The sequence below is a fragment of the Maylandia zebra genome, linkage group LG17 (genome assembly GCF_041146795.1).
Source record: "Maylandia zebra isolate NMK-2024a linkage group LG17, Mzebra_GT3a, whole genome shotgun sequence".
In the NCBI taxonomy this organism is placed as follows: domain Eukaryota; kingdom Metazoa; phylum Chordata; class Actinopteri; order Cichliformes; family Cichlidae; genus Maylandia; species Maylandia zebra.
Window position 1 is genome coordinate 32,301,623 of NC_135183.1, and position 27,861 is coordinate 32,329,483.

General features: G+C 42.5%; 1 protein-coding gene across 5 annotated transcripts; it reads left to right on the top strand.

The window, feature by feature from the left end:
- prickle1b (prickle homolog 1b) lies at positions 1–27,457 on the top strand. Of its 5 annotated transcripts, XM_076875630.1 has the most exons (10): positions 1–232; positions 13,891–14,113; positions 15,517–15,578; positions 19,284–19,481; positions 20,151–20,264; positions 21,733–21,870; positions 23,941–24,144; positions 24,232–24,418; positions 24,515–25,504; positions 25,589–27,457. In XM_076875630.1, the coding sequence occupies exons 4-10, from the start codon at positions 19,296–19,298 to the stop codon at positions 26,554–26,556; spliced, it is 2,787 nt and encodes a 928-aa protein (XP_076731745.1). In that variant the 5' UTR covers positions 1–232; positions 13,891–14,113; positions 15,517–15,578; positions 19,284–19,295; the 3' UTR covers positions 26,557–27,457. The 5 variants fall into 5 exon arrangements, with proteins under 5 accessions (XP_076731745.1, XP_004560943.1, XP_004560942.1 ...); XM_004560886.3 differs by lacking the exon at positions 15,517–15,578; XM_004560885.3 differs by lacking the exons at positions 13,891–14,113; positions 15,517–15,578.
- The last annotated feature ends 404 nt before the right edge of the window (positions 27,458–27,861 follow it).

Below are 27,861 nucleotides of genomic sequence, written 5' to 3' on the forward strand. Positions count from 1 at the left end.
TAACTTGATGCCAGAGCTGCGCAGCGCTCAGTCCTGGTGAGACTGCTTCTGATTATCTCTCTCTGTACTCATGATCATGCACTGAAAACATCATCACTGAGCTGATCCGGGACGCGGAACGGGACGGAGTTGTGCGTTTGTGCGGCCAGCACGAATGCCTCCACAGTCGTGATTATATTTTGATAAAAGGAATATTCAGGCTGCCCCGCATCGAGTTGTTGCTCCTTTAAAGGTGAGTGTTTGACCCGGTAATTCATTTTGTTCTGTAAACTGTGATATGCGCGTTCTCGATAGTACTGTGAAGTCATGGTTTCTGCGTCAACAAGAACCAAGTGAGATTACCTGTCTCTCAGTTTACTTCATGGCCAAACAGGCGAGAACAAAAAGAAACGACTTCGTTGAAGCACTGTGGCATTTTTTCCCCAAAAGAGAAAAAAAATTGGGGGGGAATCTGTGAACCAGGGTGGGGGATTTTAACTTGGAAAATGTGCATGCGTAAAGACGCGCTGGTTTTCATTTTGGTTTCCAGATGTATGGCTGCCTCTTGTCACTCAGGTGGGCTCCATCGCTTTCTCTCTCGATCTGACTGCTCCTTTTCCCTCTCTTTGCAAGTTCCCAAATCTCCTCTGAAGTACATCTGTTGTGACACACCGCAGCCCAAAATCCACACACACGACAGAGTGAAGCCACATCACTCCAACCGCGCTAAACAATTGACAAAGTCAGGCATTTCTTTCATACTCAGCCCCACATCAGACTTTAATCAGCCCTTTCAATGGAGTCAATTTGTTACAAGATGAACATGTTTACTCTCCCTTGGCTTAAGACTTTTAACTCAGAGTGCATAAAATATAGTTAAAACCGCGACTGTAAGTCCTACAGTGACGTGTTAAGGTAATAAAGCCAGTGGTGGCACCTAGTGGTGAGAGAGATTGCTAAGATGCTGCAGTGAGAGCAGTAGACTTGTGGGTTTAATTCTGGTTTTTGCATATGAGAAATCTTGTAAAGTAGAGTAATGGCATATCTACACTGTAGTCTAAATTCAGACTCTTAAATGGGATATTTAAGAGTCTGAATTACTACCAGAAATGCTCTCCGACCCATAAAGCCTTCTTGTTAACTGCCCCCAAAGTTAGTTGATCCAGGATCAGAGCAACCGAGGATCAGGTGACTGAGGTGTATTCCCCCTCTGTGGGAGGCCAGTCAGGCGCACTGTGCGCCACTTTGCTGGGGGTATACGCGCTGCTATGCTAAGCCTTTGTTAATGAGTACGTATCTGTGTGTGTGTGTCCTTGTCTGTGTGTGGTACTGGGTCTAAGTGCTTGTGGATCAGCATGTCCATTACTTTGTATGCTTGTGTGCATCCGCTTTTCTGCTTGTGTGTGTGTGTGTGTGTGTGTGTGTGTGTGTGTGTGTGTGTGTGTGTGTGTGTGTGTGTGTGTGTGTGTGTGTGTGTGTGTGTGTGTGTGTGTGTGTGTGTGTGTGTGTGTGTGTGAGAAAGAGAGATAGCTGTTTGGACTCAGGAGTTAAGCTGCTGTTAATTGGTCAGCCATTTGGACCACATGGGAGAGTCGAGTCAGGCAGTAGCTGAAATGATCGGTATGTTTTGGCTTGACTTCAGCGGGCTGCGGGACATGACACTGATTCCTTCATATAGATGCTGAACACTGTGGTTTGTCTTGCGTTTGTTCAAAAGAATAGCTTTTGAAATCCTCTTTTCACTAATCTTCTGAATATGCAGCTGGAGGTAGGGAGCATGACTTGTGTTTAATGGTTGTAAAATGTACCAACATTTAATTTGATCTTTTACAAGTTTGCTGCAACCATGACTTGCACTTTTGGCTGTCGCCCAGCAAAGACATAGTATGAAACATGAGAAACCATTAAAAGATTATTCCTCATTTTTACAAGTTGTGTTTTTACAATTTAAACTAATGTCAGACCTCAGAAGACAATTACCAGCTGCAGTAATTTTATTGGTGGTATCTTCTGTCCTTAAGAGCAGCAGCAAGACACTCACTGAAGAAAAAAAGCTCAAGTATCAGTGACAACATGTGGCTAAGTCGCAAAAGGTGGGTTGTAAAGCGGCTTGCAGAAGCAGCAACAGCTGTATGCAGGTAGATTAAAGCAGCTTCATTAGCGTGCCCTACTTTCCATTTGGATATGTTTCAGCTGAGCTATCAGCTGATGTGGGCTGGCACTGACATCAGCTGTTATCATCTGATGTTCACTTTATCAGTTCAGGTAGCTCAGGTAGTAAGAGATGATCATTTTTAGTGATGCAGAGAGCTGTTGGGGTTTTTTTTCTGTTTTTTTATGCAATGAGGATAAACAAAGAGCAAGGGGGGGAAAGGAAAAAATCAGCATTTAGAGGAGTTTGTGCCTTTAATGGGGAGGTTTAATGGAATTCTTTTGCCAAAACAAAAATGGGGCTAAAAGGTTCATTTTGTTTTAACATATCACAATGAGGGGAGTAAGGAAGCCTTCTAGCTGAGGAGGATGTGAATCAGATGGCAGGTTATGAAGCAGATGCAAAGGAGATGACCTTTTAGGCTTTATTCAAAGACAAGAATGACTCCATGGAGTAAAAATCCATGTCTCGCTTTGGCAGGAGAGGCGGCTTAGATTATGAATGAATCCTCGACTTCTTGTTTGTTCCGCTTTCACGAAAGCCTCGGCAGCTTGTTGTTTGTGGACAGCCTCTAGCTTGACAGATTCATTTTTCAGAGCGGTGTCTCTTGATTAGAAACAGAAAACTTCGTCCTACACTTCTTCATTTTCTTCTCACATGCAACCCAGATTCTCATTCTTCAGTGGGGTTTGAGTGCCAGAGAGGAAATCCAGCCTGGAGATTGTTTTGATATTGTTGGACACTGTCCTGGAAAACCTTTCCTACTCAGCGACAAGGGTGTTCTGGATTTAGAGCCACTGGCTTAAACACCTCAACTGATCACAGCAGTAAAGCTGCATAAAGAGCTCAGGATGTGCTGTTTTTCACACTTTTTTTTGGAACTTAAAAGATTCAGTCCAAAAAGTTGCAAGAAAACCTCTTTCATGGTCATTAGGTAACTTTTAGAGAAGGGCATCCCATTTGAAATCCATACTTTTCTAAACATAATAGTTTATACTAGGATGGTTTGCTACTGGGCTAACATCTTCGAGGGGGTTGCGCAGACTTTACACCCTTCTTGTGTCCCAGTGTTTAACTTGGAGGAAAGATTGGCATAAGATTAAATAAATGGAACCTAATAAGAAACATAAGCACAAATGTGAACGGCGTGTGTGTTTGTATTTGTGTGTTCATAAGAGTGTGAGAGACAGAAAAAAAAATTGAGCGACCTATTAGTAAGGCAACACTGTTCAGTCTGTGCACCTCTCTCAGCCTAAGACCAACATGCGTACACACAGGCAAGTTTGTTCTGTCATACTGGAATTAATCGAGTGTGGGGTTGTGTAAATCATTCCAAACCTCAGAAAACAGACACACACAGACACACAAACACACACACGTGTATACACACATATGCTTGCCAAGCAGCTATCCCCTGTAGTTGTGTGCAGAGGGCCAAACAGTGAAGGTCCAATTACTGAGCTGGAGCAACAGCACAGGGAACAATGAAGAACAGACGTTTTCTTGAATGTTTCAAAGCTATGAGAGCAACAGAAATAAGACTTTCTGTGCATTTTCCTGACGTTTTGGATACTCAAGGTTAATCCAGAGACTAGCAGATTGTTAAATTAACCATTATTTGTTTTGTTTTTTGTTTTTTAAGTACATGTGATTGAAATGCCTGTCAGGCACCGGCATCGGTCAGGTCATTCATGTTCATGTGGGGGCTGAGACAGCAATCCTCGATCTACAAACACTAATCGTGATCTTTGTGCTCGTTAAGTGGTTTCAGACCAAACCCTGCAGGCCGCATTGGCTCCACAAACCTTGTATTATGGTCAGCTTGTGGAGAGGAAAAGTAATTTGGGGTTTAGAGGAATATCAGACGCTGAGTAATGGACTCGGAGAGGGAACTGAGCTCAACTCTGTGTCAAAACATGCAGCGGAGCTGAAATGAAGTTGCCCGCAGCGCTTGCTAAGTGACGCAAAGCTGAGGTGTGTTTAGAGTTCCCGACTCGTGCCTGTGAGTGAGAGTCAATTTGGCACCAAGTTAATTACCTATACACACAGCTCTATTTGATGATGATTAAAGCCACACACACACACACCTGCCCAGACACTGCCAGTCGCCAGCCTCGGCAGTTAGCGAGACATTAAAGGTGATGATTATTAGATGATAATAATTGAAAGGCTTTAAAGCCCAAGTGAGAGGTAAACAGTATAGATAGAAGGAGAGTCTCGTATAGGAAGACGAGATTTCGCTGCAAAAACCACGTAATTATTCCCCATTGAAATGACCACCCTGAGGCAGAACACAAATGATAGCTTTCAGTTTTGTTTTTGATTGGGAAAAACATAAAAAGGTCTCTTCCTTAGATTCTGGGCTCTTGTTGGTTGTTGAGGGCGACATCAATCACGTAGCATTGCTGTTATGATGGGAAAACCTCTTCCAATTTTGGTGATCGTGTTTCACAGTTTGATGTTTTGTGGCTTCATGTTTTTGCCTCAGTAACAAAAAAAAAGAAAAAAAGAGACTGAGATCATCCTATGGATAATATTAAAGTTAGTTTTTTAGAAACAGAGTTAACACGCTGTGCATCCAAGCCAAACTGGCAACTCCCGCTCTCTGTTTTGGGTGTTGGATACACAAAGCCGTTATTTAGGAACATTTGCCAGAAAAGAGTGTTATTTAAAGGAGAGAGCTATGTCAGAAACATAACAGTTACATGGTTTCAGGTCAGAGTTCAGGAAATCTTCTTATTTGTGAATCTGGGCTTGCTGTTTCAGAGCGTGCATCAGCAAACATGGCTCAGCTTCAGCCCCTCTTTCCCCAAATTGGTCTCATGTGTTTGACATTGTGTTCCCGAAGCGTGGACCGAGTTGAATGTCTCAACTCAGACCTAATCAGGGACAGCCTGCTCCTTTCCCCTGCCTTCAGAGAATTTTCATCTTTCTCTCTTCCCTTGCGTCGCTCTCTTTAGCATTTCACCTCTCTTTCACGTTGCACACGATCTTCTTGTGACTCTTCCAGGCCCACGAACTAATCACTGTCAGCCAGCTTCACAAAACAGGAGCAGATGTACCAAACGAGATGGTTTAATGCGTTGCGAAAAACACGAGCTGGCAAATTTCTTGTGATTTATATGATGAAACATTTAGTTATCATTACATTGGGTGGTCGCCTGTCTCTGCAGAAGTCTGTGGGGACATACCCTATCTGTCGCTGCATCTCCATGTTGCCTGACATGATCCCAGAGGACCAGCAGCCCTCTAATTCATTCAGAGGGGAAATGGCTCCATCCAATCTGATGCCACCCAGACTCAGGAAATGGCCTGTTGTGATAAATGCGATATAAATGAGGGTGGGGAAAATTACAGGACTATCACCAAATTTACCAAAAAGCTGTGGATGCTGCTTTTGCTTGAGGACTTGTAGAGTCACAACTTTCAGTATTAAATGTTCAAAACATCTCTAATTAATGTTTTTGACAATCACTTCACTTCTGTTCACAGCAAGCTGTATATGGAGATGGACATAGGCATCATTAGTGGCCTCCTGATTTGGAGTTTAACATTATAGCCCTTCCGATTTTGTTTTGGAGACCTGGAGGTGTTGCATCCTCTCTCTGCTGCTCTCAAGTGGGGAGAAAAAGAGGCCAATGTACATTCATTACCATTCAAAGTTGCATAGGAACGCAGCTTCATCTTAAATGACTTTCCCATCTTACATAATAAGCCCCTAGCTGCCTTTGTGTTCTGTGGCAAGCAATCAAGCTGTGGTGTATCCTTCTGTCGGGACAATTTCTCCTCCAAGACACGGAGAATGTACCAGATTTTCATCCAGAGAGGTTAGCTGATGAAAGCTTTGGGGGTTTTCCAAGTGCTCTTCACAAAACAAATCCAAACAGTGATCTGTCTGCATTTCTGTGTTGTAAGATCCATCTGTTCCTTTTTTTTTCTGCCTGTGAAAATGGGGTTAAATTACCACTTGCATTAATGAGGTGGTAAATAAATGTCTCTTGTGTTTACACGAATGACCTCCAAAACCAGACAGTAAACTGAGGGGGGAGAAAAAGAGGGGTTCATTATCTCAAATCAACCAACCGTGGAAAACAACATGTGGGGCCCTGTTTGTGTGTGCATACAGCTATGTATCGTTGCATTTGTGTGTTTTGCATTTGTTTTTAATTATTTGAGACTTTACATGCATCTTTTGGAGTGTTGTAGAGGAAACCCCCAGGACTACCCCCCCCCCCCCCCACCACCCTTTCCACCCTCGGGGCCTTTCAGACATCTGGTTGTGGATGGACACCTCATATCCCCAAGTAATACGTGCTGTTAAGCCCCTGGGAGCCGCCGCTGTGCACATCATTACAACCCTCCTCGGGCTTTGCCTGGAAGTTCGCTGAAACCCTATCGTTTGGTTCAGAGGGGTACAAATATGCTCTATATCCTTTTATGCTACTTCCTTCCCAGTTCGTCTCCCATCTGTTGCAGATTAGTTTTCGTTGTGTGTTTAGAGAGCAAAGCCCATTGCTGAGCGGGACTGATAGTAAACCCAGAAGGTTTTAGTCAGAACTGTCAGGTAGGTCTGAATTAACAGAGAGGCCAACTGAGGATATGCCCGGCTGAGAAGAAAGACGAGGGGCGGGGGGGTTTAAAGAGAGAAGCAGACAGGGAGAGGGTGAGACAGGCTCCAAAGCCCACCAAACAGTGCGTCTGTTTACCCATGAACCTCAGGCCCGCTACTCGAGGGTCAGTGTGGAATGCCAACATGGTCTGCCTGTCCAAATTCAACTGCAGTTGCTGGGTAGTAGAAGGAGAGAGAAACAACCTTACAAAATGACCAGTCATGCCACTGATAGCGACTTTATTGAAACACACAGCTCAAAGCCACTTTCATATAGCACACAGCCTCGATATCTGTCACCCCCCTGCAACCCAAACTTGCCGTCAGAATGTTTGCGTTGCCGTGCCGGGTCAAGTTGCCGTCGCTCAGCTGTTCTTTTATCAGTCTCCTTTCAAAATCTCTAGTAGAAATCTGCACAAACGGGGCTTTGGAATGCGCAGTGAAACTAAAAGCTCTGCTGTATGGTTTCACATACACACCCTTCTCCCAACTACAAGCAGCTTTGAGAACTGTGCCAGCCCGTGCAGGCCAGACTGCAGGCCGAGTGTGACAAAGTGCCCGGGGCTGCAAACTTGGTCAGACCCGTCTTTCCCAGCTCTTGTGTTTCCACCGCTAAATTATGGGAAAGCGAGGGTGCCGGCATTATAACACACAGCCGGTTTATGTGTGTGCGTTTGTGTGTGTGTGTGTTGGTCTGTTCTGCTTGACTGATGTGCCATCCCTTCAGGGTCCTGTCATTAAGCCTCTGTGTACACAACCCCAAACCCTGGGCCACATCTATCTCTTATACTGACTTGATGGGGGACTTGTGCACAAACACACACACAGACACACACGCATGCACACGCCAACAGCTTTCCCATAGTAAATGTGATGCAACTCCGTAGGTTGTCTTGCAGGATGTGTCATCAGATGTGACTGTTTTTACATTTACATCTCCCTCCCTGTTATTTTTAATTTTATTTTCATTAGGAAATACTTGCATCTCACTTTGAGTGGCATAGCTCATTAAAAGCCCTGATTTATCTGTTTCCTTTGGCTGAAACATGTGACACACTGTAAATCAGTCAAATGGATACTTGCAGCAAGAGAGAGGGACTTTTTGTAACAGCAATAACAATGCTGACTTAAGTCAACGTAGAGGAGATCAGCAAAAATAATAAAAGAGCCTACTTCGAGCCAACGCAGCTGGATGGTTGGACTCTCATTTCTGTGTTTCCAAGAGCAAGATATGTTGGGTCCTTTTTCTGTGGTAGTTTGTCATCCTTAAGTACAGTATCTGGGCTAAAAGCAGTTTCTTTGTGACTTTTTCCCTCAAAAGAGCAGCTTTTATCTCCCTCTAACAATATTTTGTAGAAGTCTAATCAGAAAGGCCCGGCTTTTTTAGCCATTCAAGTGAAGCAAATCAGCAGCCCATTTCTCCTGTTAACAAGTACGAGATAACGTGGTTCTTGACATTTTTCATCTTCACCAGCAGTCACTCACTCACCTCTGTTCTGTTATAGTTATAAATATCTGCATATCTGCCTCTTTTTTCTTTTTTTTAAAAAAATAATTCCAACCCACACACACTCCTCTCAAAGCCTCGGTTAAAATATCTTCTAGCCTGGCTTTTATTAAAGAAGGAATACATCACTTAACAATATCAAATTAGAGCTGGACGGGAGGCACAAGACTCTTTTCTCTCTCTTCTCTTCAGCGTGCACGCACACATGCAGCACTAGGATGACAACATGTTTGGCTTCCAGATGTATTCCCATTTTTCCATTGTGTTTCTCACTGATGTTCTAGTTCGTCATTGCAATGGAGTGTAAAAGTACTCTTATTTAAAACAGACTCATCACATTTAAAAGGTTGTTATTATACAGCTAAAGCCCACCTGTGCGGCCTAATGGGACTAAAATTGAGACATTTTCATTAGATTTGGCAGCTAAAATGTATCTGAAACGTGATGAATGCAACTGTAAAAACTACAGGAAAAGCACTGTGTACATTGTATACTGCTTTTCTTAAGCCGGTGTCAAACTTTCAGTGTTGTAGTTTACAGTAGTTTAATCTGTCGGTAACTACATGTGCTTGAGTCACATATCAAGCAACACTCCCATACTCCAAATCAGAACATCTTGAAGAACTTGAAGAATTTCCAATTTTGAATTATAGTTGGTAAAAGTAAGACTAAGACAAGAAAAGTGTAGCTTCCAAACCCAATGCCTACCAAAGCTCCAATGACATCTGACAAACCCTTACATTTTATAGCACTTTTATTACCCCCTCTGTTGCCCCAGAGGTGTGTAGGTAACACCCTGGAGTGGTTAACAAATCTCAACAGAGGGTTTTATGACTTTAAACTTAAATTACACTCAACCGGGGAGTGTCAAGGAATATTAACACTGATGTGGCAAAAACCTCCAAGCTTCTCCACACTTCCACAGACCTGATTTGCAGCAGCGAGTCGGGCTGGTGGGCCTTGTTAGCGAGGGCTAAAGATCCCATTTCCTGGTGTGAAAGGCTGCTGTGAGGCGTCTGTCAGCATGAATAGGGCTGAATGTAGAAATCAGTAAAATGTAATGGATGTGAATTGATGCAGGTCTCAGTGTGAGTAAGGGTACATGTGGCTGAAGCTAAACACTTGTGAAAACTGTATTTTTCAAGTCAGATTTAAGTAAGAGAGGTTTGTCCCATGGGTGTTGATGTTGATAACTGAGTTATATTCCCAGTAATATAAGACAAGATGTTTCTAAGAAACTAAAGAAAGTTTTGATTTTCATAACTAGGTGCATTTGTCACAAACCTAGCCTCATGGATCCCACCAGCTAGTGTACTCCTATACACTAGCTGGTGGGATCTATAGTGCTGATCCCAAACCTGGGTAAATGGGGGGCACACAGCATAAAAATGTGTGCCAAATCAAACATTCAGATCAATCCACTGTGGCAATCCTTGGTAATGAGGAAGCAGCCGAAAGTACCTCTTTCTGTCTGTGGCTGTCAGTTTCTAGGTCTGCAGTATTCCTTGTTGTGTCAGGATCTTTAGGTAATCGGTTAGCAGACACTAGCCTTGCTTAAGGCATCAGTTTGACATAGTGCAAACCACTTATTTAAAAGCAAACTGTCTGAGCCGTCTCCTTATCAGAATAGGGAGTAGCTAATGCAACGGACATAGATTAGCACTGAAAGTTACCACTGAAGACCATAACCTTTGGAAGACATACTAGTTCTTGCTTAAAAGCATATGTTTTCTTTAATCCTGGAGAACTGTTTGCACAATCTGGTGTATTTCATCATGTATTTACACTTTACGCTACTTTAACATCAGGAATGATCTGCTTGAGCTTTTATGACAACCTGTCCTGCAGCATGTTGAGACATGCCACTGTCCTTGTTGATTTCGGTTTTGAGCAACCAGGGGGCGATTTCCTCCTTGTATTAGCATTCTAAGGGATCAGGTAAAGTGTTGCCCCTTGGGGTTGAAACAAAGCTGACAGACTGCAGGTGTGAATGACTGTTATAAATGAGAATGGAGAAGATCACTGCTGGAATGGAGCATCATTTGCTTTGTAAACCTTCCCTCTACAAGAAAGGTCAGGAAAAGTCTGAATTGCCAGTCAAGCTGTGTTCCAAAAGATAGAGAAATTTAAAAAAAAAAGTGCAGCCAGAAAGCATAAGTAAGTGTGCTGTGTGTGTGCATTTGTGTGCAGCTTATGTGTAGTCTAGACTCTTGGATTTCAAGTTTAGAAAAGGCCAGGAGATCTTGTCTGAACCACAGTCCGAAGCTTATGCCAAGGAAATAAAACTCTGCTCACAAAGTCCTTTGAGACCTGATCAAAAGGTTTCTGTCCAAATTGCTTTGGACTTTACTGAATTTAGACAGATATTTTGAGCCAGTAATGTTACTGGATATCAGCCAAGGCTGTGTAAAAAGGAATCAAGAACCCGTGCTCCAGTCACTTCTCATTTAAAATCAGTAGTTTTTACCTGTTGTTGAACAAGATGGGATTAAGTTCTGTTTTTAGCTGTTTTTGAAAAAGCAACTGAATGCAGAATAACACTGAGTACTTGCATTTTACAACATTAAAAAGGGTCTGTTTTTAACAAAATCCCAGCTGTGTGTGATTTTCATGCATCTGTGCTCATGCACTAAACCCTGGGGTCAAATGTCGCTGCATAAACTCTCCATTAGCAAGATGCTAGTCATTAGCCTAAGACATGTGAATGAAGCCTAAACATCATCTATTCTGCACATGTCTAATCGCTTTGCAGAGACCTAAAACATGAAATATTTGCCTCAGAATGACTTACACCCATTAAAAAGATGTTGTCAAGCAATAAAACTACAGGATAATCTTAATGAGATAAAGTTCAGGTTTGTATGAGGTTTGCTGTTAAGATTAAAAGGCCAAGAAGAATAAAGCAACTTTTAATGTCTCTATCATCGTGTTTCTTTAAATTTACAACAGATAAGCAAACCAACACCTGTAAGATTAATAAATCTGAATTAAAAAGGAGTCTTTCTGCTCTGTCAGACCCTCGTTTCTCTCTAGGAAGAGGCAGAGGAGACAGTAAGGTCAACTGTCCTTTTATGTTTTCTTAAGAACCATAGGTCTCTGGCCACAAGCCCAGGCCCCGTCTGAAAGGCAGATATTTGCCTATTGTCTGGTATAAAGCCACTCATCTGTCCTCCATTCAGCCAGGAGCATTCCTCACCCGCTCATTGGCTGGTTTCATTATCTGAATTAAGTTGCTGTCTATCACAAAAATAGGTTCCCTTCTCTACCTGTCTACCTGGAATAAGATTTGCCAAGCTTTTGAAATGCATATCCAGATAAATATCTTAGGAAACTTAATGCACATCTCTCTGAGGGTTAAACACAAAGTGGCTTTTGCAGTGCAGTGCCAAGACTCCTGGAAAACTCAAGAGCTTTTCTGAAAGGTTTACCCTCTAACTGGACTGCCAGGCTCCGCTGTCTCTTCTCTCAATTTCAAATATCTGTTGGTATGCCAGGAAAGAAGGCCGTGCTGGCAACGCACATAGACAGTCCCATCTCTAAGCACACAGAGATCCCTATTCTCTATCGCACTTTCCTAAGCTAATTAGCTAACTGAGTCATTTCTCATTTGTAACAGGTAATCCGACATGTGACAAACAGCTCTTTTGCCCTCTCCACAAGCAACTTTTTCGGGGTCGCCAGAGGAGAAAGGCATCTTTGTCTGCTGGACAATCGAGTAAACTCATTATTCATTTTTGACTCTTTAAATGAAGCCATTGCTGCTTTTCAGCCTTTCACAATGACGGATGATGGCGAGCTTGTCCAAATAATCACATCAAACTTCCCTAGGCTCATCTCAGCGAATTCTGTTTGCATACAGATTATTCTTCTTCGTTGGCTTCATGCGTTATTTTTTTCCACCATGGAAGAATAAGTGTAACTTTTCACATTTGATGTCTACTAATGCAAGCGTCACCTTCGGGTGTCATTGTAGATCTGAGCTCTTTACACCTGGTTCTGCCAGATTGTTGGGAGTTTCTTAAAGTGAAGTATCATTTGACAATAACATCATTGTGGAGTGAGAGATGAGGATGGAGGGGACCCCTTTTTCTTGGTAATGTCCGAGATGGGCTGAACCCGACAGATCCTCTGCGTGAGAATTTCCTGAGATGGATGAGTTGAGACTTGAGGGGAAGTAAGGTCAACATTTAACTGGTGAAACACAAACAAGACCCAAGGAGCTGTCTAATGGACAAGCTGCTTTTAAATGACTGAACACCTCCAAACACAGAGTGTGTCAGGTGTCGATATGTTGGCAAACAAAGACCCAAAGTTGCTATTATCAATATTTTTATATAAACAGTGGGTCACATGAATCCTTGTATGTGAAAGTGGATCATTTATAGCGAGGAACTCAGGAAGTCAAGTCAGGTTTAAAAACCTTTTAAAGCATCTTTTTAACTTTATTATTTTGGTTTTTAGGAGCTTCTGTAGATGGAAGGATTTCGAGCAAAGGTTTTGTCAGTTTGTTGGTCTTGAATATTCAGGTGTGCCACAGTCTTCCCAGGAGTGGACATCCCAGCAAGCTCACCTCAAGTTCAGACCATGTAGTGGCCAGAGAAACTGATTAAAAAAAAAACCCACGATTCCATCTCAGGCTCCACAGGCCTCAGTTGTTAAAGTTCAAGTCAGTACAATTAGAAGAACACAGAAGAGGTATGGATTGCTTGAAAGGGCTGTCAGGAGAATGACGCTTTATTCTAAAAAGACCATGGCAGCATGGCTTGGTTTGGGAAAGCTGCATCTGAAAAAGCCAGGAGACTTCTAGAACGATGTCCTTTAAACAGACAAGACCAAAGAGATGCTTGACTTTAATGCACAGCACCATGTTTGGAGAAACCCATTCACATCATATCAGCTTAAAAACTTCATACCAGTTTTGAGGCAGGGTGGTGGAGGGGTGATGATTTGGGCTTGTTTTGCAGCGATTGGACCATGAACTCTGTATATCAAAGTGTTCTAGAGTTAAATCTCTGTCAAACAGTTAAAGCTCGGCCCAAGTTGGCTCATGTAGCAAGGCAATGATCTTGAGCACGGCAGCACAACAGTCAACAGAATGGCTGAAAAAAGAAAGGAGCTAGTGTGTTGCAATGGCTATAAATGTGCTAAAATCAATTCAGGGTGCTCTCCATTAATATTAATGAATAAAAGGCTACAAAAGTGACTTACAACCATCCCCATAATTTCATGATATGTTGACTGGACATTTACAACAGATGGCACACTTTTACAGATAACCTTAGTAATGTGATTAAATAAATGATGGATGGATGATGGTAAAATGAATGATGTTGGATACTAGACGTCTAACCAAGATACTTACTCACCTATTATAAACTATATAGTCTTTGAAGTCTTGTTCTACCCTATTTAATAGTTCTCCAGGATTAGTATTGTACATTAGTTGGATTTACAGTTTGTCATTGCTGCCCCTAGTGGCCAAAATATGTCATCATGAGTTTAAATTAGCTGTTTAAATGTACCATAATTTATCTCAGATTTCTTTTATCAGTGATGCCTCATTTTCATCAAGTAGCATTTACAATCAAACCTTTAAAGTACTCTTAATTTCCTCCTTTTTGAGCATAAGTTGTTTTTTTTTAGATGAGATAGTGGAGCAGCTGGACCTAGAACCAATTACCCACCACATGATCTAATCAGCAGATGAGGACAAATTAATGCAACATTATTAGAGCAAATGGCATGAGATTCATCAAAGTGGATGACCCCAGGAACCACGGTGAAAGAGAGCAGCCACTCGCATTATAAATAGAATTTTAATCCCTAACTGGAAAGTGAAGAGGAAGGGAGTTCATCATAAACATATGTGAGTATTTCAAAACGCTATATATTTTTAAAAAAATAGAAATCGCTTTTAAAGTTGAAGTTACTCTGAAAGTTGAAAGTGGCAGGGTCGACATGAACAGTTGTGTGGCTTGCAGTACAAGATGTTTTGGAAAGACAGGACAGACTGATAGAGACAAAGAAAGTGTGAGAGAGGAGAGTGAACATGTCATCTGGCTCTCAGGAATCCTTCAGCTAGTCTAGGGGAGGGGGGTGCAGGGTGGAGAGCTTGGTGTCAGGGGAAGGGGGTGTTGACTCTGAAGGTTGTGTGTGTGTGTGTGTGTTGTGTGAGTGATTGAAGTGTAGTGGCAGGCAGGGGGACTGAGGGAGGGGCTGACAAGGCTTGGCTGCCCCAAGAGCACACTCTCACAGTGGGATCAGAGACACTACAGATAGAGACGTCGCCCTCCCTGGCCTCACTCATCGCTCACTGGACCTTAAAAAATTTGGATTCCTAACTGAGTTGTTATCCTGCTCCAGAGTGAGAGCTATCCTCCTCTTAGGCTCTCATCATAGCTGATGTTGACTTTCAAAGGTTGAGACTTTGGCGTGGGACACTTCCTGACTGAGTGGGATCTGGATCTGATTAGAATGTGGATCCACTGGGCTTGATGCAGCAGACATGTAGCCAGAGCTGCGCGACCAGGGGATTGTGGAAGTGAATGAGGGCTTTATGCAAAGGGTGGAAAAGGAGATGCTGTTCCTGGAGGTAAGAGAAAAGTGGATGAGTAGGCGAAACTTACTGAAACTTGCAAACACATTTGAACCTCTGCTGGTGGAAAATTCTTCCACAGGTCCAGCCATTACGCACACTTAGGAGGAACCTGTGTGTGTATGTATGCTTTGTATTTTAAAAACATCTTATTTTAGCATCTTGAGGCGGTGTGTACAGTTTTTTGAGAGGCTGTGCAGGTGGTCTTACTCCCGACTGTGTTAATCTCCTCTGCACCCCCTGACACCCATTTGGCTTTAAAATAACACTCTTTAGCAGTCAAAGAGCAGTGACCTCAGCCTTTGAACTCCACAATCTAATTGTTTTCCTAAATCGAATCTTACAGCACTCTAAATAAACAAAAAAGAAGGTTTTTTTCTGAGTGCTGTAAGATTCGATTTAGGAAAACAATTAGATTTTCCTTTTTTTATTCTAATACTTATAGACCATTATATGAACTGCAGGTAACTAAGCTTTAACTGTTGTTGGGAACTCTTCCTTTTACTTCATTTGAAAAGAACATTTAACTCACTCGATGACGGAGTACCCCCAGAAAACGGTCAGATAAGTGGGAGAGTCACACATGGTTAAGTTAGCTGGCTACATCTGGCCCCTGTTTACACATCCCCAATGATGTGATTCTTTAAACGTCTTCTTTTTTTTTTTTTTTTTAGCCTGTTTAACCTCCTCCTGTGACATCTTCGTTGTGACCCTGCTGCTGGATTCAGGCGAATAGGTGGACATTTTTTTTTTGTTTTTGTTTTCCACAAAGGCAGTCATTGTGTTATTGCCAAGAGGTGACATGGTGAAATGTGAGTTGCTGTGTATGTTGGCTCAGGAATCCGCAGTCACCTTTTTCTCCTGTTAGTGGGATGAGAAGCAGGAGAGCCGCGGGGCAGACGGAAAGTGTTAGAGCTGCTAAACCATAAGCAAGCCACCCTCAAACTGATCAGCTAATGTCTAACTGACTGTAATACGAGCACCTCAGTGTTTCACCCGTTTTCTGGTTTTAGTGTCTTTAAAAAAAAAAAGGCATTTCCTGCTTTATTTTACTTACATGATAGGGATGTCCGACAGTGCTAATCCTATTATAAAAATAATGGGTACCTGCTGCTTCATACAAAGGTGTATTAAAAAAAAAAACCCTACACAGACAGTGATATTTAAGGTTTTAAGTTTTAGCCCTCAGGCCTTCAAACCAATTCAGAAACAACTATATTATTGCTAATTTAGTGGCATTAAATAATCTTTATAATAAGAATTACTCATCTACATCTACTTACTGGTCTTAACTAGGTTAGACGAGATAAAGCAGAACAAGTAAAGAAAAGCTTCTGACTGATAACATTATCTATTCTACCATAAAACCTGATAGATTAGTCACTGAGGAACAAAGCGACACTCAAAAAACCCTTTGTCCTGAGATAAGAGCTGTGGTTTAGACCTTAAACACCATTTGTAATCTGTAAATTTCAAGTTTTGAAGCCCTAGGCTTTATTCAACTGTATGCTAATTATGGGTATGTTAATACCTGTCTTCTTAGGGGGGTTGGATTGTGGTGGAGGAAACCCTGCCAGCCTGCTCACCTCACTCCCCAGGCTTTCCACTTTGCATTGTGAGTTCAGTTGCGGCTGATAGTTAACCTTTTGAAGGGGAAACTCATTCTTGTGGTTGCGTTTTTTTTTTTTCTGTCTTTGCTTGTTTCTTTGACACAGTTCAACAGTTCCTAACAGTCCTTAACCACTACCTCCCACTCTAATCATTTTTGCCCAGTCCACAAGTGACTGGGTATCACAATACACAAATCTTTGTCTGAGTAAGTTTGCAAGTTCTACAGGCATAGTTAACACTCAATATTTTGGTCAATGGCAGCTATTGAGACTATAATGTCCCCAATGGTGCTGCTCTTTTGTGAACGATCAATCCAGCGAGGTGGGCCGGTGTAAGATTTCTGACTGCTTTACCCCAAACAAGCCCTATTCTGGTCTGGATTTGCATGTCAAAGAGGGCAGGGCCAGAAAAACTGTTTTCGACACCTTCGAGACCAAAGTTGCTATCAGGTCAATAAAGGTGGGAGACACACAACAAGATGGATTGACCTCCAGTCATGTACGACTGTTATCAGCTTGTACAGAGAAACAACAAAAGCTGCTTGAAAGGCGGCTGACAGCGGAGTCACACCGCAGTCGAGTGGGCGCATGCAGTTCTCCACACCACTAAATCATTCATTGTTATTTTTGAATTATTTTGAACATCACTATAAACTCCATGCAGTGATCACCGCACGTGGGCATCCTTACAGCTGCTTGATAGGCTTCAAGCCTCGCTAGCATCGAGGATAAGACCAACAGATGCCTCGTGGCTAACAGATGGAAATTTCAGCTGCGTCTTGTTATGTCAGAGTATTACTAGCTTGGATTAAACCAAGCCTCTTTTTACTGACAGTAAAGTGATCCTGAAATGGTTTATTATGCACAACACACGTCAACCCAGTTAATCAAGTTCTGTAATCTCTGTATCTGTTCTTCGCCTAACTTGACATCCGATCCGCTTCAGTGCTTGATTTGTGAACTTACAGGTGATCGTATCACAACCACTTCATTTATAAACTATGTCATAAGAATGACATAGTTTATAAAGTGCTTTCTTTCCATCTCTCTCTGGCATCTACCTTTTGTTGATGTTGCAATGGGCACAAGTCAAGTAAATGTATCATGGTGTATACATCTCCACTAGGGATGGGTATCGTTTAGGTTTTATCTGATACCGGTGCCAAATCGGTACTTTTGAAACGGTGCCGGTGCTCAAACGGTGCTCAAACCGGTGCTTAAAGAATGGAGAACACAAAATTGGTCCAAAAACCTCTCATGTTCAGCTGTTTTTTGTAAAAAGATAACAATGTTAGCCTTTTCTGCAGCTATGGGCCATATATGGTATCACTCTTGGCTGGAAGCAGTGCTTAAACAATGGAAAAAACACAAACTTTGTCCTAAACCTCTCATGTTTAGCTGTTTTCCACTTTTTCTTTGGTCATTTTAGCCTTTTTGGCCAGGGTGAAGGGAGTATCTGCCATCAAACAAGAAGACAGCCGCATGTAGCTATGATGATGTTTGCTAGTTCACCTTACATGCATTAATGTAATAACGTGGTTAGCCTATTCAACGTAAATTACACACGAACAACATTAAGCTACTCACGCAGAGAAGAACGGCTGCTGCTGCCATCATCATCCTCATCATTTCTGCTACACTGGCAGGGCTAGGGGCCAGGACTCTGCTCTTCGGGTTTTTGGGGATGTTGCTAACTCCGGGTCTGATAACAGGCACCACACCCGCAGTAGATGCGCTTGGTGTGAGGTCTCGCAGCAAGCTATCAAATATGGCGCATTTCTCGGCTTTTAAAAAAACCGCTATGCGTCGCCAGGTGTTTCATCGGATTCGAGGTGTTACCTCCTTTGACAGTATCACAGTATCAGCTTAAAGCACTTGTTGCAGGCTGCTGAGTTTGCATATTTTGCTGTGAAGTACAGCCAGACTTTTGACCGCTTTGCCTTGGTCATTTTTAATCTGTAGCTCTGCTCTAAAAGAACGTACGTACCTGGCCCCGCCTACTATCCTCGGAAACGTAAAATGATTGGCTAGAATCTAAAGTGTATCACAGCTCAGGAAAAAAAAGCACCGAAATAAAGCACCGAAATGTGCGCTGCTTTTCGGTCTGGTTACTACCGTTTATGTCAGAACCGGTGCTATCATGGCACCGGACATGGCACCCATCCCTAATCTCCACTTAAAAAGAAATGACTTTTTAAAACTGCTTATTGCAAACTGTGTCCTGCATGCTTACCATAGGGGGGGGGGGAGCCTGGTATGATTTTTCCATTATAAATCTTTCATCAGAGTTTGTCTCGAGTATCCTTTGAAGATGGACAATTTTCACTCTTCCAGCATGGTCCTGTAATGGAATAAACAAAGGAAGCCTGATAAAGTACACTAATGGATGGAAAATAACATATTAGCTATTTTTGAGCATGACTCAAGAGGTTTGAATCGTGGAAGGATTCTGTGAGATGCCACGGAGAACTTGTCCTTTCTTCTCTGTTTGCTCTTTGCTCTTCTCGTATTTTTCTAGCCATTATGTTAAACTCTAAAAACAGCGCTGGGATAAGAGCAATTATCTTGTTGAGAAAGGAGAAGAAACAGAGATTAAAACTAATTGGCGGATTTGAGGCTTTTAAGAAATTTGGAGGACTTTACAGTAAGTGCAAAAAAAAATCCCAGATCAGCAGTATCCCAGCCAACTGGTGCCAAGAAGGTAAAAGCCAGAACTTTGTGTGTAATTAGAGAAAGTATATGAAGCAAACAGAGGAGGGCTAAAAAGCATATATGAATGAAAGGCTGGGTCTGTTCTTTATGACTCCTAATCCTTCTTTGTTTGCTTGCAGCACCCGTGTGTGATGAACCTGGAGCGCGGTGAGAGAGGGGAGCGTCCTTTACCCCGAGGCCCCGAGATGGAAACTCGCACTGGGGGGAAGATGGGGAAGATATCCGTGGGCTTCCAGAGGAGCTCCACCTCAGATGATGACTCCGGATGTGCGTTGGAAGAGTATGCGTGGGTGCCACCAGGACTCAGGCCTGAACAGGTAGGACCTTAATTCCCAAATTACTTAATTTGACCATTATGAAAAACACACACTTGCTTTTTTTTCTCACTGCTATGTCTCCCAGTGTTGTCTTTTGAATGGGTACAAACGTCCAAATTTTAGCTGACAAAGGATTTTTAAATTTTTTTTTGTGAAAACCTGCAAGTTGATAGCAGGCTTTTAGTTTAGTTCAAACAAGGTTATGTGCACAGTGCATTCCCTATGCCCTAATAACAGATTAGTAGTGCTGCATGCTCAACTCAACATCTAGCTGTGGATTTTTAAAAAAATTTTTTGCATCTAGTAGTGTAAATACGGTGAACGCATTCATCGCATTTCAGTTAGAAATTGCTGTGGTCTCGCATATTTTCCTATATTTTCTTCATGGCACTGCTCACCAACAAACAAAAGTTTGTTCGTGTTTCCATTGCTCCTGTCAGGGGAAATTAACCAAGGCAAACATTAACATTTACAGTCCCTTTGCCGTCTCCCTTTTATGTGGAGAGATTTAACAGTCGGGCGCCTGTGACTGCAGAGGGGTTGACATGTTTGGCTGGGAGTGTCACAAAAAAAAGGAGCGTTGCTGTGTGTGCAGTCATTCTCCACTGATATCCTTCACCTGAATAGAAGAAAGAGGAAAAACTCCATTTAACATGTCTCCATCTCCAGGTCCAGATGTATTTCGCCTGCCTGCCAGAAGACAAGGTGCCATACGTCAACAGCCCAGGAGAGAAACACAGAATCAGACAGCTCCTATACCAGCTGCCGCCGCATGACAACGAGGTAGAGATCTTTATAGAAAAGAGACAGAACATATGAGAACTGAAGAGGAAATACGGAGCTCAGCCAAGATACGATGAAACTAACATTCATGTGTGACTATTGCTTTAAAAAAGTTGGCTTTTTCTGGCATTTTGTTATAACTTAGTTCAGTCTAAGAAGGTTTTTGAATGTGTTACAGCTGATTTTTTGTTTTTTTGTTTTGTTTTTTTACACACAATTCTAAAGGTGATCCTGAGAGGTCAGGAGTGCAACTTAGGAAAACACCAGCAAATACACAAATGGTGCAAAAGTCCACAAAATACAACAGCTGTTGGAAAAAAAGTTTAATAAAACATAAAGGGAATGGAAAAAAACATGCAACAGAAGTTGAAAAAAAGCCATGAGGGAAGTGTCTTTGGAGAGACGATAAGGTGACGGAACAGTTGCGGAAGTGACAGAAACCAAAACATCTCAAGGATTACTCTGAAACAAGCTTAAAAGAAGCAGAGGATTTATCTAATACTATAGACACATGTATGCTATTAGCCGTTTACTGTTAGCTTCTCACTTCTGCAGCAGTTTAATCACATTATTGTCTCCCCAAAAACACTTCTGTTTGCAGCATTTTTTTCTATTTTCAGGTGTTTTCATAAACCAAATCCAGCAGTTGAGTAAATCTCACACAATCTTGCTGTTCTTTTTATAATAAAGCTGAAACAAGGGCTACATTCCCTCAACCCTGGTTTAAAAAAAACAAAAAAAACAAAACCAAAAAAGCCCTAATGTGACAGTAAAGCACAAGCCAGCCTCTTCTACATGGCTTTATGGTGTGTAAACCAGCACCCCTTTCACATCTGTGTTAATAGAGTTTACATTAGGCGATATGGTCGAGTGTTATCACCAGCATGGGGGAGGGAAGGGGTCCACTGACATAGGTGGTCTCTATGCACACAATAGGTACACACAAACAATGTTTGACTGAGCGGTTTGATGATGTTTGTTGGCAGACCTGGTGGTTGTGGAAGCAAACTGCCCGAGGATTCCTTGCGTAACTGTGGTTAGAAGGGATAAGCGCTTTGTGCGCATGGAAGGCAGTGAGCGTGTGCATCTGTGTGTGTGTGTGTGCGCGTATGAGCTCACACATCGTTTACTGTTGTTTAGAGAACAACCGAGCTGGTTGTTAGGACAGCCCTGGTCCTTTTTATCTGAACCTTCATCACCCGCTCTAAACACGGAGGAAGGGTTTGTGTATTGCTCATGTCATCCTTTCAACGCAACCTTGAGGAGGATTGACATTAATTAAACCCTTTTCCAGCCACATATGGACTCGCTGTGATAATTTCCCCCAAAGTTGCATGAAAAGATGAAAGCCAAAACATCCGCAGTAATTGCTGGAGGTCTCAAGATGCCGTTTCTCATCTTCCTCATCTAAATTGATCTTTTTGTTTCTCTCTCTCTCTTTTTTTTTTTTTTTTTCTTTTATCAACAGGTGCGTTACTGCCACTCTCTAACAGAGGAAGAAAAGAGGGAGCTCCACATGTTTAGCACTCAGAGGAAGAGAGAGGCCCTGGGGAGAGGAACACCCAAAGTTCTACCCCGAGCTCTGCAACACACCCGCTGTGAAAATGTAGGTGCTACACATGAAAACTCATAACCACACATATACCCACATGCTGTAAGTGCACTAAAAGACCTAGCATCACTTAACACTCACATAGCCACGTGGTAATAATTTACAGGGAAACCAACTGGTGGGTCTTAAGTTATTTATATCATGTGCTACTAACATCCTCTATCCAATCCAAATGCCTGGCAACCCAAAGAACAACCTGATTGGCTAGTGTAGCGGCTTTAATCATCGACATAAACTTCCTTGTTAGGTAGGGCGAGAGAGGAAACAAGGAAATTGGGAGGATCGTGTTTAAACCAAGTAGACAAGCTAGTTTTTCATGAGGAAATCAGCCAATTTCCTCCTGCCCCACTATATCCCAGCGTGACAGACTGCAACAAGAATCCAAAGATTAATAAGTCATTCTTACTATAGTCTTCAAATCCAGTTTTTTCCAAAGCAGTCACACTATGTGGTATATAATTCCAAATTTACTGTTTGTTTACAGTATATGCAGCTGGTTGTAAGACTTTATGGCGATGTGGAGATGGCTTTTTTTTTTTTTTTTTTTTTTTGCCTTTATGTGGACAGGCCAATTTTTTTTTTTTCATGATTATTTGTAAATATTTTTTGGAAAGTTGGACTTTTGGGAAAAGAGCCACCTTGGTTCCATTTTCCGGCTGAAGTCACAAGGAGCAAACAACAAAAATGGCAACAATCCTAAAGCCCAATCTCTTATTTTATACCGCTCATTTAGCGATGCATAACATTTAGTGCCAGTCAAACCATCCTTGATCATGTTTCTGAAAAACTTCCCTTCAGTGCAGCAGATGTAAATATTAGTATTGTGTGGCTTCCGCCAAATTCAAGCAAGTGAGCCACATCCTCTGTCGGGTATCCAAGAAGAACAGATGAAATGCGGCCATGTGTATTCCCCCAGACAGGCAGATGAAGTCTGTCACCATCTGAAAACAGTTGCTAACATGGGGATGCAAGGTCACAGACACTGAACGGACTAACATGATGACCAGCGACCACGCGCATGTGGTTAGGCACATCGGAAATGCATGTGTATTCACTCAGCCTCTGCAAGCTGTTATCACCCTCTAACTCAGACAGCCATGCTTCTACTGCACATGCGATTCAAAAATATATCATGAAGACAATTGGACACACACTTTGTCAGGCTCTAGTTTCCTGGTGCCTGACTTTCAGCAACAGGCAACACCCCCATATCCAAGGCCCCTTTCTGTTCACCCTTGTATAATAATGGTTAACAGCTGGGCACGCAATCCCATGCTGCCTATGGGTGTCTCATAACTCTGCCTAGTTATATAAAGACTCTACATTCAGACATGCTCGGACCATCTCTGCGGAGTCATATGAGTCTTCCACTTAGAACCAAGGTCGAGTGCTTTCTGTTTTAAGATTACAGGACAAAAACGCTGCCCACTTCCTCAGTTATGTCTAATGAATAATTGAGGGTTTCATTGCAGAGTAAACAGCCGCTGATTGAAATCCAGAGAAAGCCAAATAAGTTTGAGCTTGTCCTCTAATCTTCCGTTGGTAAAGCAGGGCTAGATTCGTGTTTTCTTTTTTTAAATGAACACATTTACCTACTTGCAAAGTGTTGTAACTCGGGAAGATTTACATGTGCAATCTTTTTTTAATAGCAAGCTGTGTTGCCGTGAAAAGATTACCTTTCATTGAGGATTATCATTAAATAGGAGTCATTGATGCGTTTTTAAATACACTCCTTTGGCATTTGCACTATGACAACCTGTTGTTTGGCCTTCTTTGTCTTAGCATCACTGCAAATGGAACGTCAGCAGATATATGATATATTTTGAATATCTATCTCATCTCATTTATCTCTTCTTTGTTTGCCCTGCACGGGTCGTGGGTATCAACTGTATCTTACACGTACTGTAAAATGTCATTCCTCTATGCAATTGTTTCTTTATTTACCCCCACACATTTATTCTCAAGGTAGGGTATTTATCACCTAAGCAGAGCTATGTTCTCAATGAACTCTCAGTATTCCCTCCCGCCTTTGGAATCTCATGGGTTATCTGTTGTGTTTATCAGTGCTGTGGAGACATCAAGGGAGGCGAGATGGCAATTTTTGCATCCAGAGCAGGACCGAACCCCTGCTGGCACCCGGCGTGCTTCGTGTGTGCCACATGTCAAGAACTCTTGGTGGATCTGATCTATTTCTACCATAGTGGCAAGATCCTCTGCGGCAGACACCACGCCGAGCTTCTAAAACCGCGATGTTCTTCCTGTGATGAGGTAAATGGCAGTAATGGTATACTGGGTACTGTTAATGTTTTAAAAGGATTCCTCATAATTAACATTAGAATATGCTTTTCCCGTTAGATCATCTTTGCAGATGAGTGCACTGAAGCAGAGGGTCGTCATTGGCACATGAAGCACTTTGCCTGTTTTGAGTGTGGGACAATGCTAGGAGGCCAGCGGTACATCATGAAGGATGGAAGGCCCTACTGCTGTGGGTGCTTTGAGTCATTGTACGCAGAGTACTGTGAATCCTGTGGTGAAAACATTGGTAAGTTATATTTTCACTTCATTCCCCTATACTAAAAACAAGGTCCCACTGATGTATTCTTTTGTGTACTTAATTTTTTTTAATCATATCATATAGGTGTTGACCATGCCCAGATGACCTATGAAGGTGTACACTGGCATGCCACTGACCAGTGCTTCTGTTGTGCCCAGTGTAAGACATCCTTGCTGGGTTGCCCATTCCTGCCCAAGCAAGGTCACATCTATTGCTCAAAGGCCTGCAGCCAGGGGGAAGACATTCATGCCTCAGACTCATCTGATTCTGCATTCCAGTCTGCTCGTTCACGTGAATCCCGGCGCAGTGTTCGTATGGGGAAGAGCAGCAGGCCAGCTGAACAATGGAGGCAGTCACAGCTTTTCAATCCTCCTGCCACCGTCCCCTCGTTTGAGCACAAGCTTGAAAATGGTGAGGGTGAAGCAGACGCCGATGGTGACATTGATATTGTAGGGCGTAAGCTTGCTCATTTCGGCCTGGATGAGGAGAGGTTCTGGCGAGAGCGGGAGGAGCCGGATGCAGGGGGAGAGGAGGATCCAGAAGAGTGGGCCCAGCACGAAGACTATATGACTCAGCTTCTACTCAAGTTTGGTGACCGTGGGATGGTACACCAACTTCAGCAACCATCCCAAAAATCTCCTAGTCTTTCTGGTGACACAAACAGGCTAATAAGTATGTCTGATCCCTGGCTAAAGCCCGATACTACATCTATGGGGATTGCTTCTCCCACTCCTGCCAGTCCCACCCAGAGTCATTCTTCCAGTCAATCCCGAGCCAACAGCCTTAGCCCTGGACTGATGAGCAAGAAGAACCTGCCTGAAATGTATTGGGCCCAATCGCAGGACGGGCTGGGAGATTCAGCCTATGGGAGCCACCCAGGTCCTGCCAGTGCCAGAAAGATCCAAGAATTGGAGTTGGACCAAGATCAGGACCAGTCTGGGGCAAGACAGGCCTTCTGGGCAGACAGCAGACAGTGGTATGAAGACTCTTTGGAGTGTATTGCTGATGAGCTGAGGAATGTTGAAAAGAGTGTTGGAGACTCCATGGATTCCCTGGCTCTTTCAAATATCACTGGTAAGGAGATGTTTATATGAATTTAATTGTTTTGTTTTATTAAAAAAAAGCTCAAAATTGACCTTCCTTGTTCATCCTCCTTAGGTGCATCAGTGGATGGAGATGGGAGGGACAGACCTTCAGTCTATACCCTTCATCCCATGCAGAATCCCTTGGTGGCAGAGAACTGTGAAAAGATGAGCAACATGGGAACGTTTAATTCCTCTCATCTTCATCACAGTGCCAATTCCCTCAATCTAAAACTGGACAAGGGAAATGAAGATGACGAGGAAGAAATAGCACTGACATTGAGGGGAGACACACAAGGTGGCATTCACTCATTGTCTCCACATTCGGAAGACCTTCCTGCCACCTTTGTTCATGCTCCAGCTCTGAGGAGAAGCAAGTCCCAATCCCGGCCCCCTCAGATGGTCAAGTTCTCAGAAGACACTGTGGATAATGGATATAATGATGGATATGAGGTCAATATCAGAAAGCACCCCATGAGTGAGAAGCCACACAGAAGGGCATACTGTCCAGATGAGATGGGCAGAGAAAGAATCCGCCCGACAAGCCACATAGGGCGCAACAGGCAGCACCACCACCGGTCAGGCAGGCACCATAGGAGCCGCAAGACTCGGTCAGACAATGCCCTTCACATGGTGCCTTTGGAGAAGGCGCAGAGGCCGTATGAGCCCCAACAGCAAGGTCTTGTAAATCCGCCATATGGTGCTATGCTCCTGCAACATCCTTCACAAAGGTTGCCAGTTGCTTATCCCCAAACTCGATCTGACTATATGCTTGGGAGCTCGATGCATAATGACCCACGGGTTGAGCACTTCATGGGGCTCTACAGAGATGAGGATGACTCATGCTCTACTTGCTCTTCCTCATCATCGGACTCTGAGGAGGAGGGCTATTTTCTAGGTCAGCCAATCCCTCAGCCCCGATCTACTGTGCGCTACTATGCAGAGGACTACCCAACAAGGGTCACGGCCCTTTCTTCCCAGAGCCATGGCCCACAGACTGGTCGGCAGAAGAGTCAACGGTCCAAAAACTGTATAATTTCTTAAAAACACCAGAGTGTATTTACTTGAGAATCTGCACAATGCCAAACAATGCGGTCAAGATTTTCAGTATGTATGGTGGTTTACACAGATCAAATCTGAGATTAGAATGGCAGCACTAACATGTAGTGTATGGCCAAATTCAAAATGCATATCGTATTTCAGGCCTATATCGACTGAAACAAGACGTCTTTAATTTCAACTCTTAGGACCACAAAAAAGATGTGCAACATATAGTTTTTGTTTGTGTGTGTGTGTGTGTGTGTGCGTGTGTTCAAAGGTGGCCTCAGTACTGGGTCTTACTGATTTTCAGCACTAAGATAATGCACGGACTGATAAAGTTGAACACATTTTGCTTCAGATTATGTACAGCTGGCGGTGGAGAAGTTAAACTTTAATTTCAGCTTTTGCTATTCAGTTTTACTTTTTAAAATGTTTTATGTTCATTTAATTTTTGCAGCAGTATCTTTTCTGTATTAAAGTGGCACAAAGGTTAATAACGTAGAACATAGAAACTAACCAAATAATTATTTAAAACATAATACAAAATTAAAATGTACATACTAAGTTAAGATTTTAATACTGCTATTTTTATATCCATGTTTAAAATGGTTGTTTTGCTTGAAGTCTATGATTAAAAAAATGTTTTAATAGTGAAAAGAACTCTTAATATGTTATGAGAAACGACTAAGACAGTGCCACTTTCTTCAGTTACGTGCCATGCTATTCAATAACAGTGCCACATATATTCCACTATTGGTGTACAATTTCTAAAATGACTGGCAGACCCACCAGTATTTTCCATATTCAGCCCAGCTGTTCACTACCATTGCTCTGAAATAATCAGCAAAAATGCTTTGTGATGTAAAAACGCTTGTAATAAATATTTTTCTTCAAAGCCTCAAAACTGACTGTTCTGTTATTGAGTTTGGAAATTGTTATTGCAACCACAGACTACTTAAAAGGCCGGCTCATGTGTTTCTGGACCATGCATTTTGACATTGCATTATAGCTCTTGGTCATCAATAGCTATACAACGCTGCACGAAAAACCTTGAATGCTTTGGTTGCTTGCAGATTGCCATGGTTTCCAGTAGATTACATGGAAGATCCCAACTTGTGTGCAAACACTCGCAAACTATTTGAAACTGAAAAGTATGACACAAACCAGAAGTGGAGAACTTTTGCTTTCAAAGTAAACATTTTTTTTCACTTTTGAAATTCAATGGTTGCAGGGAAAGGCATAACTTTTTACTTTGAAGGCAAACGTTCCCCGTTTCTGGATTGTGTTGCACTTTCTCCAAATTTTACT

Excerpts from the sequence above, each read along its gene's own strand:
- prickle1b (XM_076875629.1), top strand. The coding sequence starts at position 14,804 with ATGCAAAGGGTGGAAAAGGAGATGCTGTTCCTGGAG. Across the intron at positions 14,840-19,283 it reads AGGAGATGCTGTTCCTGGAG|CACCCGTGTGTGATGAACCT; the intron begins GTAAGAGAAAAG and ends GTTTGCTTGCAG. Across the intron at positions 24,419-24,514 it reads ATCCTGTGGTGAAAACATTG|GTGTTGACCATGCCCAGATG; the intron begins GTAAGTTATATT and ends CATATCATATAG.